We start from the raw sequence: 20,881 nt of genomic DNA on the forward strand, positions 1-20,881 counted from the left end.
GATAATAGTATGAGCAAGCTTACTGAATGGTTACAATTTTAAAATAGCAATTATAGTGCTTGGAAGACAACTTTTGAAAGGTTTTCCTTTAAACAGGTCAAGAATTCTTGGCACTCAAGAAAAATCACCTGGCTGGACATCCAGCAGAGTGGTACCCAGTACAAGAGCACAGTTTGAGTGCATCTCAATTCTTCAACACTATTTTTGAAGCGTTTAAATCTTCATATGGAAGCTATATTTGAAGAATACAAATTTTTAAAACATGACAAAAGTAGCATTAACTGAATTGTCACAAACCTGCATTAAAATCATACTATTGCTGCTGTTAACTCGTTGACTTCCTACCCCTCTCAAATGAACAATCTACCTGTAACACACTGCATTGTGCTCAGAAAGTAGACAAGAAAATTGAGATCTGCAGATGCCTGAGCAAAGCATTTTTGAAAAATGAGCCCTTTTTAATAACTTGCATATCTTCAAGATTTTAATACCTTTTTAAATAAAACTCATTTATTCTCTTGCTCTGAGAGAATTTTCACCGTCGAGGATCATGAACAGCAAAGATGCTCCGAATGAACAGCTAAAGACCATTGATGACCAGCACTGGGACAATATTATGTTCTCACGATTATAAAAGTCGCTGTTTTATTTTATTTAGACTGCTTTCATGAAGAAGTTTAGTGCTCTGAAAGTGTTTTCATGTAAGTGCGATGTAGGGAAAATTCATCTTTAAAAGGAGCTTGAAGTGCTTTAGTCCTATATGCCATCTATCAGAAGCATTATTTACTTTCCCATTTCTTGTACCTCATATTCAAACACTCTGCTACAGAACAACTGCTTTCCATCATTACCAGATCTTGCTAACTACCCGATGCCAGAGTTGTAAAAGATAATGTATGTACCGCACAACACCCAAGTTGTGGCGATGACTCAAAAACACCCACCCAAAATTTAACAAAGCTCTGCCAAACACCCTTACAAGTGCAGTTGAACATGATCAATTTGCTCCACAGAGTACTTTGGATTTGTGGCCATCAAAAACAGTCAGAAACTAATCTATAATGTAATGCTGATAAACAAAATTGGCTATAAATAAAATATAGCCCATCAAAATTCTGCAGGCTACTCTTTTATGTACTACTTGCTCACACAAAGAAATTTCAATTTTCTTACAAGTGTTTCCCCAAAACAGGCATCAAAGAACTAGTTATATTTACAAGAGTATCAGGAATAGCATTCCATATGATACAGCCAGACTGCACAACAATTTCCCGATTGGGACCAGCATCCAACTTTCAGTTTACTAATGTAGCGTACACTCTGAAATCTCCACAACCAAATCAGTCAAGTCCAATACCTTCCAGATTTTCAGCTACTCATACAAAGCTAGTAATGTCTATTTGCATAGCCAATTTAAAACCATTTATTTACTTTTCTCCTTTCCCACCCTGTACTTACATCTTGAGAAAATATCCTATCTCTGACCCGCTGATATTCCTCTTCCCTCTCCTCTATTGATTTGCTTCTTCTATCATCCCGCAATCTGATACGTATCTGGAAATTTTGAACACATCGTCTTCTTAGGAGATTGAAATATTTCAAAGTAAAAAAGAATTTAATTGAAGATTTAAAACAATATCAAAAATATATTTTTGTGAAAACAAATTCCAAAAATGCCTTTTGGACTCTAATTTGTCTGTATTAGCACTGCTACTATCCTTTTAAAAAACTAATGCTTTCCAGAATCTAATTTTCGTTCCCAAAAGGCAGTTCATGCTCTGTCACAACTGCCTTGACTTAATTCCAGATATTTTCCTGATTTTGCCTTACATTTCCACTCAGCGGTTGTAACCGATTCACTCAAAACGAATAACCTGTTTAATGCATAATTCTCTTCGACTTCATTACTATGAAATATTCCAGTAACACCTGTGAACAATCTCTTGGTTAGAAGAAACGATTATAATTTCTGAGTGATTCTTCATGAGTTGAACTGAAAGTAAACTATGCAACCAAGTTTAAACTGATCAATCTACTCATTAGGATTCACTTTTAAAAAATCCTCATGAGAAACACGAACTAGAATAACTAGGGCAGCCTTAGCCATTAAAAAACCAGTTGTGCTGCAAATCGTCATACTAAATGTTCACTTGAGAGGAATTCCCCATAAAAAAAAACTTGTGAATGACTTTCATATACAAATATCTGCCACCATATTAAACACAACTTTATCTAATGCAAACAGCAATATCCTTCAAATACCTTTGCTGTTCTTGTCTTTGTCAGAGTGTCAAATAATGCTTACTGCAGCGGCCATATAGGACTTGATGCACAGGACGTGTGGTACTTATATATACACACAAGCATGGTGAGCAATGTAAAACATGGAACATAAATTCTATGCTAAAATGATTCCATTGAACTTAAATATAATGGTGTGGACAAAAAGATTGTGGTTTGCAAACTTTCAATAACTGAATTATACTATGAAAGTGAAATTCCAGATTCATTGAATACCACCCCTTAAATACAATGTGACCTGAACTAAGCTATATTCCAGAGCAATGGTCTGAATTTAACTAGATTTGTCCATCTTTTTTGTTAAAATCCCTACTTCCACAGAAGCAAGTGCCCATATAAATAGCACAAAATTATTTTAAAGTGTTATTTACTGACACCATCACTTTATAAACAGAATTTTGAAGGAAAAATGACATCTATGAACAGGTCATTGTTGATTAAAAACATTCCTAGAATCCTGCTTCATGGAATTCTATGTGCACTAGTCTAGTATTCTCTTAATGCAACCATTTTGTACCACAATATGGAGTATTCAAACTCAGGATACAAAAATTATATTCCAGTTTTGTGAAATTAATCATCTCTGCTCCAGGGAAATTTGCAATTATATATAACTTGGCTATAAAGCAGCCTTTGTTTTAACACAGAGGTGGAATCCAAGACTGCAGACAAATTCAGCACTTACTTGGTTATCATCTTTGTCAATGCTTGAGTTATCACGTTTAAGGATATACCTCTTTTGAAAATCATCAGTTGTATCATCTTTTATATGTTCACAAAACTTCTGATCAGGTCTGCAAGGAAAAAAAAATTGAACAATGACAAACACTGAATTATGTAAATTATATATTATAAATTCTCTACCCCAGAAAGTTGAGGAGGCGAGATCACTGGAAGTATTTAAAGAGGTAGATAGATTTTTGAAATATCGGGAGTTGAGGGCTATGAAGAATTAGCACAAAAGAGGAGTTGAGGTCTGGGGCAGATCAGCCATGATGTTATTGAATGGTGGGGCAGGCTTGAGGGGCCGAATGGCCTACTCCTGCTCCTATTTCTTATCATCTTATGTTATATTTTCTAAGTGATCGAAGGTATGATTTGGAAGATTACCTCCACTGAATTTTCCATTTCTTGCACCAATCACCCTGGTAGGTTTTGTGAGCAAAAACACTGTGGAACTAGATTAAGTGTCTAAACTTATTTAAAGGTGTGGTTTTGAGAGGAAGGAGACTTTCACTCCATCATTGGGGCTAGATTTAATCCTGGGTCCTTCAAGGTTAGAAGATTAGCCAATTGGGTAATCCAAAACTCTATTCTGACATGTCTTTGAAACAGCCCACTCAACATTTTTAGCATTCAATGGAGGGAAGTATTTAGTCTGCTCAGATTCAACGGACATTCACAGTTAGAGTTGGTTTTGAGTTTCTTTAAGTTCTGTTACTATAAGGGAGGGAAAAATAGCTCATAATAACAGTTGTTAAACTGATCTTAATTTTTAAACTAATTTTTGTCATACTTGTTTTCAGTGCAGCAATATTCTCTAATTTACTCCATTGAAACAGAAGATGTTGCACTGTGGCTGGACTTTAAGTACACCTTCAATATTTTATAACATTTTGAGATTCATGCCTTTAAACAGGGGAGGCATCTAGAATTATTTTATATTTGCATTTAGGAATCAAGAATATTTTTTGGTCATAGAACTGAAGAAAGAAATCTTATCTCTAGAAGTTTTAAACCATTTCACACCAAATATCTTGAACTTTGCAAGTCTGTAACTGCACAAGTGAGATTTGCAATATCTTGATATACAATGAAAATGAAGACAACCCACGAGGACCAGTTCACGAGCAAAAATGAAAGGTTTTATATACTGTTTGCATACAGGAGTAGTGGAGACTGTGCTTATTATTAAACTGGGTATAATGTGTTTTAAACATGCTTGAAAATTTTTCAATATTGTTAACATGTACTGTGTGCTATATAATTAATGCCATCAAATAAGGTCACCTCCTTTGCTATATTTCCTGCAACTTCATGTTTGAATACAGCAAATCAGGTTTCCGCCCTGCCAAAACACCCATGCGCCCCCAACCAAAGTCACCAACATCTTCTTTGACTATGGTGCATTATACCTCCTCTACACCTCTGCAGCCTGACATGGTCAACCACATCACAACCACACCATTCTCCTCCAGTGCTTCTCCACTAGTGTGTAGCTCAGGGGATCTGCCTTTGCTTGGTTTCATCTTATATATCTGATCACAGTCATGGTAACTTACTGTTCACAAACTGTTACCTCTGGAATCTTTGAGGGATCTATCCTTCAGCCCATCCTCTTTATTATTTATATGCTGCTTCTTGATAACGTCATCCAAAGACATGGGGTAATCTTCCACAAGTTAATGGACAATTCCCAGCACAAACTCTCTTGATCTGTCGACTGCCTTGGTTTTTAGCTTGGCTGACATCCAATCTTGCATAAACCACAAGTTACTTCGAAGAAACATTAGAAAGATCAAAGCTATATTTTTAAGTCCCCATCACAACACTGTGCTCTGGCAACCAATTCCCTCTGATAACCTGCTCAGGCTGAACCAGACTGTTTGCAGCTTTGAAACAATAGCCGAGCCGAGTTCTGACTCCACAACCCTTTTCATTACAAAGACCACTTACATCCACCTCTATATGTCCCATTTACTCATTACTCCTGTCCATGCTGTCCTACACTGGTTTCTGGGCCCTTGCTACCTCAAATTTAAAATCCATTCCTATCTGAAACCGCCACCAGCCCGACAACCACACCTCGTACATTCTCTGCTCCTGTGACTCCAGTCTCATATACCCCACCTATCCCTTTGCTCCATTATTGGTAATGAGGCCTTCAGCCACGCAGGTCCCTTCACCCGAAATCTGTGTTTCATACTCCTTTCTTCTAACTTACGACCTTCCTTAAAATTCATCTCCTTGACCAAGCTTTTTCGTTTTTGAGTATGCCTCTGTGAAGGGCTTTGGGGACATTTCTCTGCTATAAAGGTCCTTTACGAATGCATGCAGTTGCAATTGAAGTAGTCAGCCAAAATGGTATAGTTTGCCCCCACTGAATCCAATACTGAAACAAACGTTTAAAACACAAAGAAATTATTAACTTAATTATAAACAAAAAACATTTCATAAGTTAAATCACTTACATTCTTGTGTTGCTAGTTTTGTTTATAATCACAGCTTTTCCTGTTTGGTCAACATTGTGATCTAAGCCAAAGTATGCAGCCACTCTGTGCAGCAACATCCTATGGTAAGAGGTCATCGGAGGAAACTTCCTATATTGAATACTGAAGAGAAAGAGAGACCACTGGTGACAATACACAAGTTGTGAAAATACATTTAGCCTAGAGGTAGCCAACACATTGATTACGAGCTACTGGCAGCTCGCTGGCAATCTTTGAGTAGCTCACAAAAAGCTTTGAGAAATTGTACTTAAAAAGGTTGTCTTTGAAATAAGAAAAAAAAACTACACGTGAGCAAATGTAGACTCTTAGCAGTCGTGTATACAAAGTATCCCTCTGTATAGTGAAGATTATTTGATGTGTCTCTGCTCTTTGACCTGCACCTGGTCCAGACACCCAACCGGACGCTTTCCTCGCGTCACTTGTTTTGATTCCAATTGGCTCCCACCGAGCACCGTTGTAACCGCCCGACACTCTGCAGCCAATCACAGCAGACCTATATCCGCCTGTGTCACAGCCGACCAATTAGATGTGTTGTTTCTTAGCAAGCCCCAGGTGATCGTGGCCTCGGACAACCGTCTGTATGCAGAGGGAGCAACTGGATCCCGGGAAGAGCCTGTACTTGGAGGCAGCAGCCAGACCAGGGTGAAGCGAGTAGCTATCTAGCTAATCATTTGAGGGGAAAAAGTTACCGTACACATGAATCATGGATGCTGAAATTTCGAACCTAACTGACCTACGGGCATCTGAACGATTCCATCAGGGTTGCCCTCTCCAGTCAGAAACTGAATTTCACAGGACTGGTGGATAGCATGCAGTGTCAAATATCACATTGAAATAAATCAGCTTTTCTTCATATTAAATATATTATAATATAATTTTAATATCGATATATTTAGTTTGCATTTATCTATCCATATTTTTTCAATATATGTTTAAGTGGCTCAAGATATTTTTATTTATCAGAAGTAGCTCTCACTAAAGAAAAGGTTGGCGACCCCCGATTTACCCAATGCATCTATAACAGCTCTTACTTGTTATTACTGATAAAATCCAGAATTTCTTGTTCTAACTTCAGCAACATCATTCTATCCCTGGAGAACAAAACAAAAACATCTTCAGTCGTGTTCATTTGCCAATATGTTAGTTCAAACACTTGCAACTAAAATCAGCTGGCTCAATTAAATTCCTCGCAAGCACAATATCACATTTCCATCAATGAAGAACCCACCGCCAACTCAAAGTTGTGATCATCACGCCAAGTGTGCATGTCCAGTTGCTTAAACCACACAGGGACCTATGCATTCGTCTATTTACGCAACAGTTAAGTGACTTGCATTAAATTTCTAAAAAAGGCTACAAATTAACAAAAGTTAAATCAACTGAGAGCTTTACATTTATTTGCAGGCTCACAGAAGAACAAAGCTGCATGCAAAGAAAGCATGAGGAGTTGGTTCTATCGTTTTGGAGATAGAAGTAGGGGACTCTGGGTTGAGTGGTTGCTCCTATGTCAATTCTGGCGATGGAAGTTCAGAATAAAGTTAACCTGCTGTGGCAGACTGAGAATATGATACTCAAGATACCTATGGGATTCTTCCCATTAACTACTGGTAATCCAGCAAACCAATGTGCTAATGGGTACAGCAGTTTTGGCTGCATATACAGTGAATTGGTGCTGGTTTATTCGGTTAAATACCTTCAGTATCCCTAGACACATCTGGGGGTCCCAAAAAACTTAGCTCTGTAAACTTGCACCCAAGCTTGCTTAATTCAAGCAAGTGGAATTTGTCCCTGTGGAAATGCAGTTTATGAAACAAAGGCTTTACCTGTATGGATTTCTCAGCAGCTTGCAGCCTCAATCAAAAAAAAAATATTTATATAGTGCCTTTCATGACCACAGGATTTGCCAAAGCACTCCACAGGCAAAGAGTTGCTCTGATGTGTAGTCGCTGCTGTGTTTTGGGAAAGCAATGTGCAGCCCTTCTGCACATAGCAAGGGCCTACAAACAGCACTGAGATGAATGATGAGTTAATTGTTTTGTTTTGATGTTGCTTGACTCAGTTATGAGTTCCAATACTGAGCCAACCTGACACAAATCATAAAGACTAACGAGAACACAAGAACACAATAGCAGTAGACCATATGGCCCATCGAGCTGCTCCGCCATTCAAAACGATCATGGTTGATCTCAGGATTCAACTCCACTTTACCGCCAGCTCGCCATACCCCTTGATTCCCTGAGACACCAAAAATCTGTCTACCCCAGCCTTAAATGTATTTTACAACGGAGCATCCACAACTCTCTGGGGTAGAGAATTCTAAAAATTCACAAACCTTTGAGTGAAGTAATTCCTCCTCATCTCAGTCCTAAATGATTGGTCCTGAGACTGCGCCCTCGTGTTTTAGATTCCCTGACTCGTGGAAATAATCTCTCCATGTCTACCCTATCCAGCCCCTTTAGAATCTTGTATGTTTCAATGAGATCAACTCTCATTCTTCTGAACTCGAGAATTCAGGCACAATTTACTTGGTCTCATCATAGGATAACCCACTCAACCCAGGGCCAATCAAGTGAACCTTTGCGCACTGCCTCCAATGCCAGTATATCCTTTCTTAAAGGTGGAGACCAAAACTGCACACAGTATTCCAGATGTGGTCTCACCAAAATGCTGTACAATTGTCGCAATACTTCCTTATTCCTGTACTCCAATCCCCTTGCAATAAAGGCCAATATGCCACTTGCCTTCCTAATTGCTTGTTGTACATGCATGTTAACTTTGTGTTCCTAAAAGCACACCCAAGTCCCTTTGAACAGACACTTAAAGGTTTCACACCTTTTAAAAATATTCTGCTTTTCTATTCTTACGACCAAAGTGCATAACTTCACACTTCCCTACATTATACATACTCCATCTGCCATCTTGTTGCCCATGACATTACCTCTTACGATCACTGTTCAGGACCCCTGTTGGAAAGTGCAAGTACATAATATCAAGGAAAAACAGGATTGCACATAACTGCAATAGTCTTTGGAACAGTGGGTAAAGTGCCCTGCACACTGCCAAAGCTCAAATGAAGAGTGAAGCCCTGTGCCACACCCTTGAGTAAGAAGAAAACGTTTGTGGAGAAATAATTACTGTATTCATTATGTGCAATGCTGTATATACTTGGGAATAAGTGGAGAAATTTATTTTGCTATTTAGTTCTCAATGTACAATAACAAAAGTTTTGTATCTTAGGATGTGCTCGATTAGAACATGCACATCAGATTTAAAGGCCCAAAAGCCCTCTAAAGCAAAGCAGAGCTAGACTTTCTTCTCTAGGGTGTCTTACTCTTGTTCGTTCTGCTGTCAAGTTGCTACTGTAAATACACCCTTACTTAAAGGCTGTACTTTTGCTCAGGTTTCCCTTTTAGCATAGGGTTTCTGTGCAGAATCATGACAACCCCTGACCACTGCACCCATGATGGTAGGTCTAGCAGTAACACCATACAAGTGCATTTCTATCGAATTGCACTTCCAGCATTTTAATATTTTAATGGCAATTTAACCTCTCAATTTCAGTCCTAACTATAGCTAACAAAAGCCTGGATTGAAGTCAGCAGGAATAGCTGCTACTTAAGTATCACAATAGTTAAAGAGCTGAACAACAAATGAGATCAACAGTTGATAAGGGCATGCTGGTTTAAATGAGAAGGAATACAGAAAATATAATTGTGAATGCCAACTAACATGGCTAACATTTTTGGGGATAGAAGCTTTGCTAAATTGAACCAAGAAATCAATATTCAACCATTTCCATTGTCGGCTAACATGGAGGGGTTCTATTGTATGCATAATAGTTGCAGATCTGTAGAAATTATAGCACAGGATGAGGCTATTCAGTTCCAATGTATTAATGCTTCACCTGCATCCAGTATACAGTTTTAAAACCTATTTGTTGTGAAGCTATGCATTACTGTTCATTTGAATGGAGTGGGCATTTTATACATAGATTACCTTACACATAAATATATGCAGTATTCTTTATTTAGACAATGGGCAAGTTTGACTTTTGCTTGCTTACAGTAGAAAATAAGCAGAATTTGACTCTATGGCTTTTTGTGTGTTGCATAATCATGCAGTAGTTTTTCAGAATGCTTAGTTCAACAGTTAGAGGTGCTCATGATGGGTTCAGTTCTTTATTGAAAGAGCATCATTTTTACTATCTTTCTTTGGTAAGATGTTTCTTCGCTTCTACCTTTGAAACATTTGTGTTTATCAACTGTGTGGCACTAATGTATACTTTTTAACCTGCTGTCAGTAGTCCAGCAGTGTTAGGAATAGTTATGGCAATCATGTTACAGCCAGGAGCTACTGATAGGAAGGTGAGTGAACAGCTATTTGACCATTATATTGTCAGTTGCTTAAGTAATGATGGTTGGTTTGATCTTTGATCTCAGGTACAAAGAATAAATTCCAAATGTGTTTAATAACTACGCATCATAAGCATTGCATGACTGAAAATATTGCATCTTCTATATATAATCAAAAACTCATCTCAATATATACCTGGGATTATTTTTCAAAGTATTTACTAAAAATTCATGAAGATCTATTCCAGTGGAATCTGTGTATTCTTGGCTGGAATCTGGTTAAGAGAGAGATCGAGAAGTTCCATTCATTTACAAGTAACTCGGCAAGAATCCAAAATCTGAAAGCATTTTAGTGAAGAAATGCAGTGTAAACCTCTTGATAACATTTTTTTATGCATTTTATCTGGTTTGTCTGTGCATTCTTCCTTTTCAGCTTCATCTTTTGTGGTCTGTTCTTCTTTATCAAATGTTTGTGTTAACTGTAGCTGAATTTTATCCTGTGTAAACACAAGGTAAATTGTCATAACAATATTCAATGAGACAGCTGTGTGTGGAGCTTAACAAAAATGGTAGCTGTAGTTCATATAATTTTTCTTTCAAAATACTTGAATAATCTTCCCAACTGGTTTCAATGATTTGGCAAATGCCCTGAATAGTATGCTACTGATCCACTCAGCAGAGTACTTGAATGAAAAAAATCATTTACTACAGAATTTTGACTTTCAGTTTCATATTATTCCAAGTTAAGTGAAACAGTAGCAATAAGTCAGATGATATAACTATGAGGATACACTCTCCTGTCAAGGAAATAAATTATGACCATACAAAGAACAGGCAATCTTTGGTAGAAAGCACAAATCAGAGGAAATATGAAATTGTGAAGTTACAGGTCTTTTAGTTCTGTTAATTTTAGTCTGTAAAATATTTCAAAAATGAGATTGCACACAGAAAGTTCCCAATTATCAGAAAATTTTCTCGCATACATGCATGATACACAATTTCACTGTTCCACTGTGCACAATAACCCATGTTACATGGGGATAGGAGTGTCTGAACTTTTATGTATATTTAACAAACACAGCTAACCAGGAAGCTCTGGTAGCTTGATGTCGGCTGACTCCAAATGTGAGAATAACCAAAGATTGGACTTGGGTTTATCACTCATGCTGAAAGAAGTCATATGCCATCATTCAGGAAGGTTTGTTTTTGTTTGTTCTTGGTTATAATTTATTGGCAGATTTCTAGCTGCTTTACTTGTTTTTGATTCATACATTTCCTATCTCTTCAATTCTACTTTGTTGCTATTTTACTTTGGGTCAATGAACAAAGTATGATGGAGAATTAGAAATACATGCAGGAAATGTATATCAACACAAGGCTTCTAATATATTAAAATTGAAATCCCATGACACTGCCATTGGTAAGTTATATGTTCTCTGCTTTATCAGCTTGTATTGTTTTTGTGTCCTTGGTGGCATTGCTGCTTCCTCTCAGCTCTCTCCAAGTTGTTGTGTGATTGCCTGTGTGGTGTTTGGCAATGTTACTCTGTGTATTGTTATTTGCTTCTCTCAGTCTTCCTTATATTGACTACTTAGTGGAAGCATATTGCCTCTTGCTCTTTTTTAGAATTAGAACATTACAGCGCAGTACAGGCCCTTCGGCCCTCGATGTTGCGCCGACCTGTGAAACCATCTGACCTACACTATTCCATTTTCATCCATATGTCTATCCAATGACCACTTAAATGTCCTTAAAGTTGGCGAGTCTACTACTGTTGCAGGCAGGGCGTTCCACGCCCCCTACTACTCTCTGAGTAAAGAAACTACCTCTAACATCTGTCCTATATCTATCACCCCTCAACTTAAAGCTATGTCTCCTCGTGTTTGCCATCACCATCCGAGGAAAAAGACTCTCACTATCCACCCTATCTAACCCTCTGATTATCTTATATGTCTCTATTAAGTCACCTCTCCTCCTCCTTCTCTCCAACGAAAACAACCTCAAGTCCCTCAGCCTTTCCTCGTAAGACCTTCCCTCCATACCAGGCAACATCCTAGTAAATCTCCTCTGCACCCTTTCCAAAGCTTCCACATCCTTCCTATAATGCGGTGACCAGAACTGCACGCAATACTCCAGGTGCGGTCTCACCAGAGTTTTGTACAGCTGCAGCATGACCTCGTGGCTCCAAAACTCGATCCCCCTACTAATAAAAGCTAACACACCATGTGCCTTCTTAACAGCCCTATTAACCTGGGTAGCAACTTTCAGGGATTTATGTACCTGGACACCAAGATCTCTCTGTTCATCTACACTAACAAGAATCTTCCCATTAGCCCAGTACTCTGCATTCCTGTTACTCCTTCCAAAGTGAATCACCTCACACTTTTCCGCATTAAACTCCATTTGCCATCTCTCAGCCCAGCTCTGCAGCCTATCTATGTCCTTCTGTACCCTACAACATCCTTCGGTACTATCCACAACTCCACTGACCTTCGTGTCATCCGCAAATTTACTAACCCACCCTTCTACACCCTCATCCAGGTCATTTATAAAAGTGACAAACAGCAGTGGCCCCAAAACAGAACCTTGCGGTACACCACTAGTAACTAAACTCCAGGATGAACATTTGCCATCAACCACCACCCTCTGTCTTCTTTCAGCTAGCCAATTTCTGATCCAAAGCTCTAAATCACCTTCAACCCCATACTTCCGTATTTTCTGCAATAGCCTACCGTGGGGAACCTTATCAAACGCCTTACTGAAATCCATATACACCACATCCACTGCTTTACCCTCATCCACCTGTTTGGTCACCTTCTCGAAAAACTCAATAAAGGTTTGTGAGGCACGACCTACCCTTCACAAAACCGTGCTGACTATCGCTAATGAGCTTATTCTTTTCAAGATGATTATAAATCCTGTCTCTTATAACCTTTTCCAACATTTTACCTACAACCGAAGTAAGGCTCACAGGTCTATAATTACCAGGGCTATCTCTACTCCCCTTCTTGAACAAGGGGACAACATTTGCTATCCTCCAGTCTTCCGGCACTATTCCTGTCGACAATGACGACATAAAGATCAAGGACAAAGGCTCTGCAATCTCCTCCCCGGCTTCCCAGAGAATCCTATACTCTGTTGTTTTCACAATGTTCTTACCTGTTTACTTATCACAAGTTGACGCTGCCATTGCGCGTCTCCAATTTTGCTTTTCTTGCTTCCCCTGACCTGTTGTTCACTTTGCCCCTCTATGTTTCCTGCTCCTTACCTTGCTGACTTATGAAGTCACCTGCTCAGCATTTTCCCCTTCATGCTTGCACCCACTTCAGGTCTTTGCGGTCTTGTGAAAAAGATTTTAAGGCTTGCTAGTGTCGAGCCACTCTGTAATGCACAATGATGTTGCCTACTTCTTGCAACCTCATTCTTCCTTAATTTCCCACGAACCCCTCACAGTTCCCCATTGTTTGTCTCGCACTGTCCCTTTTTCCCCCCAACATACCCGTGGACTTCCTTGATCACCACAAATTCTTACCCCATTCTCTATCATTTTGTCTTTAGCCTCACGGTGTTGCCTCACCTTCCTCTGATCAAATTATTTCTCGCAGTAAATTTTTGTTTGCCTCCATGCTCAGAACCGCTACAGAGATTTTGACTAGGTAACTAAGTGTTGGCCCTGGTTCTACTGACTAGCCTTCGCCAGGCCACTTGTCTGCTAAGCTCACTTGACACTGCTTTCTTCTCTGATGTGTTATTTTTAACATTTCTACAAAGCTGGTAGTTTACTTTTGAAGCAGCTGAATGTGCAAAGCTAAGGCAATAGCAGCAGTCTTTTTAGAGTGGATAAGGTGAAGATTAACCAGCAGAGTCAGATGACCTTAAGGGACTGAAAGCAGCAAAGATTTGACAACACCCCAAGTATTTGTTTTGGGGAGCAAAAATGGCTGTTACATCCAAAGAAACACACAGCTAAGGAATACCCAAGAAAGCATATAAACGATACGAAAGGAACAGGTGTGAGGTGGAATGGGTGATGAGTAGTAGTGATGGGTACATCCAGCTGGGAAATGCAGATAAATGAGCTACAGTGCTACCTACTTTTGTGATATCAAAGCTGCAAGTTAATCAATCATTTTAACATTGTAAGTAAGGTTGCTATGTCAAGCATCACACTCCAGGCATTATCAAGCAAGTATCCTAAGTCAGGAGAAAATCCTACGAGTGAGACATAGGGTATGTACACAATTGTCGAAAATGTAATATCCTACATATACTGATTAAGTACTTGAGCAATTGGTTATTCTAGATGTGCTTGAATTACTGTGCCAACTACTGCGCAGAATTGTCACTAACCCCATGTTGCTGAATATAATGCATAAAAAGGACATCAGACTAAATTATGCAGGCTTTTGCACATGAAAACAAGAGGGGAAAAAAATCATGGCTAATGACTTTCAAAATTACAACACAGAACAAATCTCTAGTTTCAATCTGCATAGGTCACATTGCTCACTCTCGCAGATACCGCCAAGATTTGTCAGGAATACACAACTCGTTCTGGGTCCGATTTGTCTCACCTACACCGAACACGTTGAACCGAGCTTATTTTAAATCTCTTAACAATGATACAACAGCCATAAAAATAACAAGCTTCACCATATCCTCAAATGACTACTCTTCTCTCTCACACACTATCAGAATTGTTCAACTGACCAAAAAACCCAAAGGGAACACAAGCTAACAACCAGATGTATCAGATTTGTACAATCTTAGTGCACACATTTACACATCAGCAACTAATCAAGATCAAAGAAATTTTACTTAATCAATTAAAAAAGATTTAAAGATTCAAGTATAAAACAGGCACATATCTCAGACTTGGTAAATTATCACCATCGACAAATGACTCAAGTTACATTTAAGTATCTGCCCCATTCCCACTGTGACCTTTCTGCCCTCATCTTTCAATCAAGCACTTTACAACCTTAAGGACACAACACTGAGTTCAACAATTTCAGATCATAACCACTGCTCCCATTTATTTGGACAACAGGTAGTTTTCCTAGTGATACTTCTAAAACTCAAGTTAAACTTCAAAAAATTCACTTGTAGGAGCAGTGCTAAAGTTATGCAGGCCAACATATTTACTTTTTTTTGGCCAACCCACCAAGCTTCATTATGTTTCCTCATTTAAGGAAAGATCACAATTCTGGAATCCCTCCCCACCCTCCAACCCCCTCCCCATATCTGCTCCCTAGTTGTTTCCTGTCCTGAAGTTTGATGTGCATTATGCCAACCATTCACAACTACAAAACTCTAGCTGTATGTGTCTTTTAAGACTTATTATAAACTTCATTGAAAAAAAAATGTACAAACATTTGATGTGGCAGAGCTTACTAAGCGAGTATTAATTCCGAAAACAAGAAGTTTATTTTAGTACTGTGTGATCTTCAAGAGTGTAAATACTAACTTTGAAGCAAACTAAATCATGAAAAGTAATTACTACTAAATAGATAAAATGGTTGCAGTAAGTTGTGAGTTACAGAAAATGCAGGAAAAATGACAAACCGGACGACATTTGGTAGAATTCTTATTACTGAAGTATTTGTTCTCATATGTAAATCAAAGTTCTGTACACTTGCTGTGTTCTTTTTCTCACATTACCACCAGTGTCTATTCTTTTAAAATTAAGTGCAAGTAACTTCGATGCAATGTAACTGATGGTCACTAAATGCATGAGAATTTAATAAGACAATTATTTATTTCTGACACAAAGCCTTTATTTAAAGAAATAAAACTACAATTACAAATAAAACACTACACCATCAGACTAGGGTTTTTATTTATTCCACGTACTAGTGCATTTTACCTGATTGTCCTGTGGAACATCAGCTGTGGGCGGAGGAGAAGACTCTTCACACACAGCCAGGCTCCGTACTAGCTTTAACTTTGCATTTGACTAAAGGAAAACATTCATTGTTAGGGCAAATGCAGTGATGCAGAAATATATTTAGCTACATTTATTTCATCAAAAGTTAACTCATTTCAACCGTATACCCTGCAACAGCTTAAAATGAGGTTTGAAAAACTCACTTTTTGTTTCAAAGATATCGAATTAGATTTTTGATTTGTTTTGTTTAGATATGCAAATCTAAGCTATCTGATTATACTCGATGACAATGACCTGTACTGCCATATTATGTTGTTACAGGGTACAGTCTTTACTTTCCTACAGCAATTGCTTCAATAGTCTACTCCACTTAAGTGTACAAAATTCAGAATCCTAAAACAACTGTCACACAATTTCCTACCATCTGATCCTGCCATGTATATTGTAGAGAAGTGTACACTTTGCAAGGGGTAGAGAATAATATGGGTAGAGGTTTATAGTTTCATATTTATGGTGAAGTTGCAGTTACCAATACTCTATAAATAGGACTGAACAAGACAATGTTGCCAAAATAATGAGAATATTCAAGTTAGTTCTGTTGTGAAGTTATGGAAAGCCAGATGCAAATTACAAATTATGCTGCATAAGGATTTACCATGACACCCACGTGTTTGCCAACTAGGTTTCTCAACAACTTGATGCCCTCTGACAATACAATTTAAAATAAAGATGTTCTACAGTTAAATATAAATTTAATACAATTTCAAAAATTGTGGCAAAATGCATATTTAATAGATTAAACAGAGCATTCTAGTGTTAAATTTAACATTACATAAATCTCAAGGTGTCAACAAGCATCTCAACAGAAAAGTGCAACATCACTGCACACTTGAGAAATAGACTGCATACTGTTTACTTTTCCATAAGCCAGTTGACCTATTCCAAAATGGTTACTATTTTTCATAATGTGGCATGTTGTCAATAATTACTGTGCATTGGAAACCAATGAAAATGCACTCTCTCAGAAAATAGCGATTTGATCATTTGGTTAATATCTTAATGATAAAGTTCTTCATCTGAGACAGCTTTTTAAAGCATCTTATGGATGCACCTTTTTCCAAGTTTGAGTAAAACTGGCAACTATAACACCCAGAGCAAACAATAAATATCTACTTTTTGACAACAAATTCTGAAAAAGCAAAGAAAGTTTGCTTTGAGTGAGCTACAAGCACCAAGCACACCACCATGCACAATTGCTATCAGTCCCAAAATGTTTTCACAAGAGCAGAATGAAAAACTACACACACTTGAGCAATCACAACATATGGATACATCTAAAAGCACCTATTTCACTTTCAACTGAGCATAGAGAACTTTACTAAGTGAAGCACTAAGCCAGTATAAAAAGCACTGTGAAAAATTTGTACAGCAAAACCTAAATTGGAGCAAGTATACATGCGTGAGGATATAATGTTGCAATAAACCAAACAAGATTTTAAATAAAATATATTTCTTGCAAACAATACTCAATTGAGTCATCAAGCATAAATGATTTCCTCTAGCATGCTATGACACACTTCTACTATACCTTTGACCTTTTCCCCGCCTGTCCAAGACTTTGTATTTGTCTCTGCACAGTGGACAAGAGATCATTACAGTAAAAGACTTGTATTAAAAATAACCGAATATGTATGACAATAAATTCCCAAAAGATTGAACTTGCAATATTCACCTGAGCCAAATGCAACATCATCCAGGCATTTAACCTGGAATCAATATATTCAAATAGGAGCCAACCCTCATAAATGTGTTATGCTGGAAAAGCAGACTAATTAATAGAAAAAATTTACAGCTGAGCTGTTAATAAGTAGAGGTCCATTAGCCAGCACAAAATTTTTTTTTTATTTCCAAAATATACTTTATTCATAAAAATCTGTAAAAATTACATTGCCAAACAGTTTCAAACAGCACCAAAAATTACAAACATTGCAAGGGAGATCAGTTTCCTTCAATACTATCATGAGTTTCTTCACAACCCTTCCATTTCACAATTGTCATGCCAATTACAGTTTTACATTTACAGCAAATGAAAATATTAACGATACGGTTCGAGGGGCTTCCCATGGATCCAGCCCCTCAGTTCAGCTTGGTGGGGGGACCTTACACTGTGGTCTTTCCCCATTGAGCCTTTGCTGCGGCTGCCCCAAGCTTTAGTGCGTCCCTCAGCACGTAGTCCTGGACCTTGGAATGTGCCAGTCAGCAACATTCGGTGGTGGACAACTCTTTGCGCTGGAAGACCAGCAAGTTTCGGGCAGACCAAAGGGCGTCTTTCACCGAATTGATAGTCCTCCAGCAGCAGTTGATGTTTGTCTCGGTGTGCGTCCCTGGGAACAGCCCGTAGAGCACAGACCCCTGTGTTACAGAGCTGCTTGGGATGAACCTCGACAAAAACCACTGCATCTCTTTCCACACCTGCTTTGCAAAGACACATTCCAGGAGGAGGTGGGCGACCGTCTCTTCCCCACCACAGCCACCTCGGGGGCATTTTGCGGAGGGGGTGAGACTTCGGGTGTGCATGAAGGATCTGACGGGGAGGGCCCTTCTCACCACCAGCCAAGCTACATCTTGGTGGTTGTTTGAAAGTTCTGGTGATGAGACATTCCGCCAAATGATTTTGACGGTCTGCTCGGGGAACCATCCAACAGGATCCACCGTCTCCTTTTCCCGTAGGGCCTTGAGGACATTCCGTGCAGACCACTGCCTGATGGACCGGTGGTCAAAAGTGTTTTCCTGCAGAAACTGCTCCACGAAGGATAGGTGGTACGGCACGGCCCAACTGCATGGAGCGTTCCACGGCAATGTGACCAAGCCCATCCTTCGCAACACCGGGGACAGATCGAACCTCAGCACGTAGTGACACTTGGAGTTTGCGTACTGGAGGTCTACACACAGCTTGATGCAGCCGCACTCGAAGGTGGTCATCAGGATGAGGGCGACGTTGGGTACATTTTTCGCGCCCTTGTCCAGAGATTTGAACATCGTGTCCCTCCGGACCCGGTCCATTTTAGATCCCCAGATGAAGCGGAAAATGGCTCGGGTGACTGCCACAGTGCAGGAGTGGGGTACGGGCCAGACCTGCGCCACATACAGCAACGACGTGAGCCAGAACATTCTATTTTTAAAAATCAGCAGAAAATATTTAGTCTTCATTTTAAATTCATCTACTGCACAGAGTTCCTTTTTAACTACAAGTGACTGCAAACATTAAAAAAGGACAGGTACTGTTCTAAGGCTATCACTGGTAGAAGTGGTGTCGCAAACAAAAACATAGCCTACAAAGTTCAATGTGATAATTTATCTTCAGAATCTGGCATTAATGCTGCTGTAAAATGTATAGAATGTTTAAGTTAATTCACCCCAATATGCAAAAATGCAGTTCATATGATTAATGTTACTTTTGTTAACTGGGCAATTTCAAGGAAAGCAATTTAACAAAACTTGATGAATTTTAGTTTTATTACTTTATCACAGGAAACTGCTTGATTACCTCAAAGGAAATGTCCTCATTCTTTAACTAAAATATGTAATTTTGAATGGCATTATGGATGAATTCCCTACATTTCCCACACTAAATCAAACAAGTTAAATGCCTTCTAACCTACAGCTGTAATCGAGATTTTTTATATGTTTTAAATTAACATATTTAGAGAAGTATTTTATATGCAACCATACTGATCGACAGTTAATTTAACATGAAATTCGAAGTGAAACTCAGCTCAAGCAAAGTGGACAAGAAGATACCATTCTTCATAAGCTGCGAGTTCCCAAGCACAGTACATTTCTGAGATGTATACATCTTCCAACAGAGCTGAGGATGCCAGCAAACATAACGATGCCAACAGGCCCAATTCATGAAACTTGATTTTTATTGGCTCCCTTAGTCACAAAGATACAGATAAGCAATGCCATTCATTACATCCAGCTTATCCTTCCACCGAAACCTACCTTATTCCCCATCACAGCATCTAACTGCCTCTACTTGCTGAAACAGGCTGTCCGCAAACTCGGTGTCATATCTGACCCGAGATGAGCTTTCAGCCACATATCTGCACGGTCATGAAGACTACTTATTTCCACCTCCATAACATTGTCTGGCTCCACCCCTACCTCATCTCATCCATACCTTTACTGCCTCCAGACTTGACTATTCCAATGCACTCCAGTCTGTCCTCCCACATTGCGCCCTCTATAAACTCGAGGCCATCTAAAACTCTGCTTCTTGTATCCTAACTCGCACCAAATCCTGTTCCACCTAATACCCTTGTGCTCGCTGACCTACATTGGCTCCCAGTTAAGCAACGCCTTGACTTTAAAATTCACATCCTTGTTTTTAAATCCCTACATGGCCGGACCCCTCCCTATTGCAGTAATCTCCTCCAGCCCTACCACCCTCCGAGATATCTGCGCTCCTCTAATTCTGGCCTCTTGGGCGCCCCTGATTTTAATCGCTCTACCATTCGTAACCTAGGCCCTAAGCTCTGGAATTCCCTCCCTAAACCTCTCCTCCTCTCTAATTTGCTTTCCTTCTTTAAGACACTCCTTAAAATCTACCTCCTTGACCAAGCTAATATAAAAGCAAAATACTGCAGATGCTGGAAATCTGAAATAAAAACAAAGTACTGGAAATACTCAACAGGTGTGGCAGGATCTGTGGAGAGAGGAGGAGAGTTAACGTTTCAGGTCTGTACCCTTTTATCAGAACTGGCAAAGGTTAAAATGTAATAGGCTTTGAACAAGTGAAAAGGGGGAGGGGGAAGAAGAAATAAAGGGAAGGTGTGTGATACTGCAGAGGGCAGGAAAAATTAATTGACAAAGATGTCACAGAACAAAGGCAAAGGGAGTGAAAATTGTTGTATTAAAAGACAGCATGACTGCCTTTTATTTTATTTTAACCATCTTAAACTTGTTTCTCAGGTTTTTGCTTTTGGATTCATTATCCTGCCATTAACACTCTCTCTGGACTAATGCTTTATCTTTTAATATTTTCACTCCCTTTGCCTTTGTTCTGAGACATCTTGGTTATTTAATCTCTCCTGCCCTCTGCCCTATCA

At 39.0% G+C, this 20,881-nt stretch overlaps 1 protein-coding gene across 15 annotated transcripts in view; it reads right to left on the minus strand.

Annotated features, from left to right (window-relative positions):
* The window catches only part of LOC137371942 (R3H domain-containing protein 1-like), a 163,820-nt gene that overhangs the window by 107,089 nt on the left and 35,850 nt on the right, over positions 1-20,881 (minus strand). For 10 of the 15 annotated variants that reach the window (XM_068035054.1, XM_068035053.1, XM_068035052.1 and 7 more), the window contains 8 exons: positions 17,359-17,400; positions 15,750-15,839; positions 10,257-10,380; positions 10,080-10,158; positions 6,563-6,622; positions 5,493-5,633; positions 2,987-3,095; positions 1,459-1,554 (listed from right to left, as the gene is read on the minus strand). In XM_068035054.1, the coding sequence (XP_067891155.1) occupies positions 1,459-1,554; positions 2,987-3,095; positions 5,493-5,633; positions 6,563-6,622; positions 10,080-10,158; positions 10,257-10,380; positions 15,750-15,839; positions 17,359-17,400 (741 nt within the window). The remainder of the gene's footprint in view (positions 1-1,458; positions 1,555-2,986; positions 3,096-5,492; positions 5,634-6,562; positions 6,623-10,079; positions 10,159-10,256; positions 10,381-15,749; positions 15,840-17,358; positions 17,401-20,881) is intronic. The other 5 variants (XM_068035061.1, XM_068035064.1, XM_068035066.1 and 2 more) reach the window with 3 other exon arrangements.

The sequence above is a fragment of the Heterodontus francisci genome, chromosome 7, assembly GCF_036365525.1.
Source record: "Heterodontus francisci isolate sHetFra1 chromosome 7, sHetFra1.hap1, whole genome shotgun sequence".
NCBI lineage: Eukaryota > Metazoa > Chordata > Chondrichthyes > Heterodontiformes > Heterodontidae > Heterodontus > Heterodontus francisci.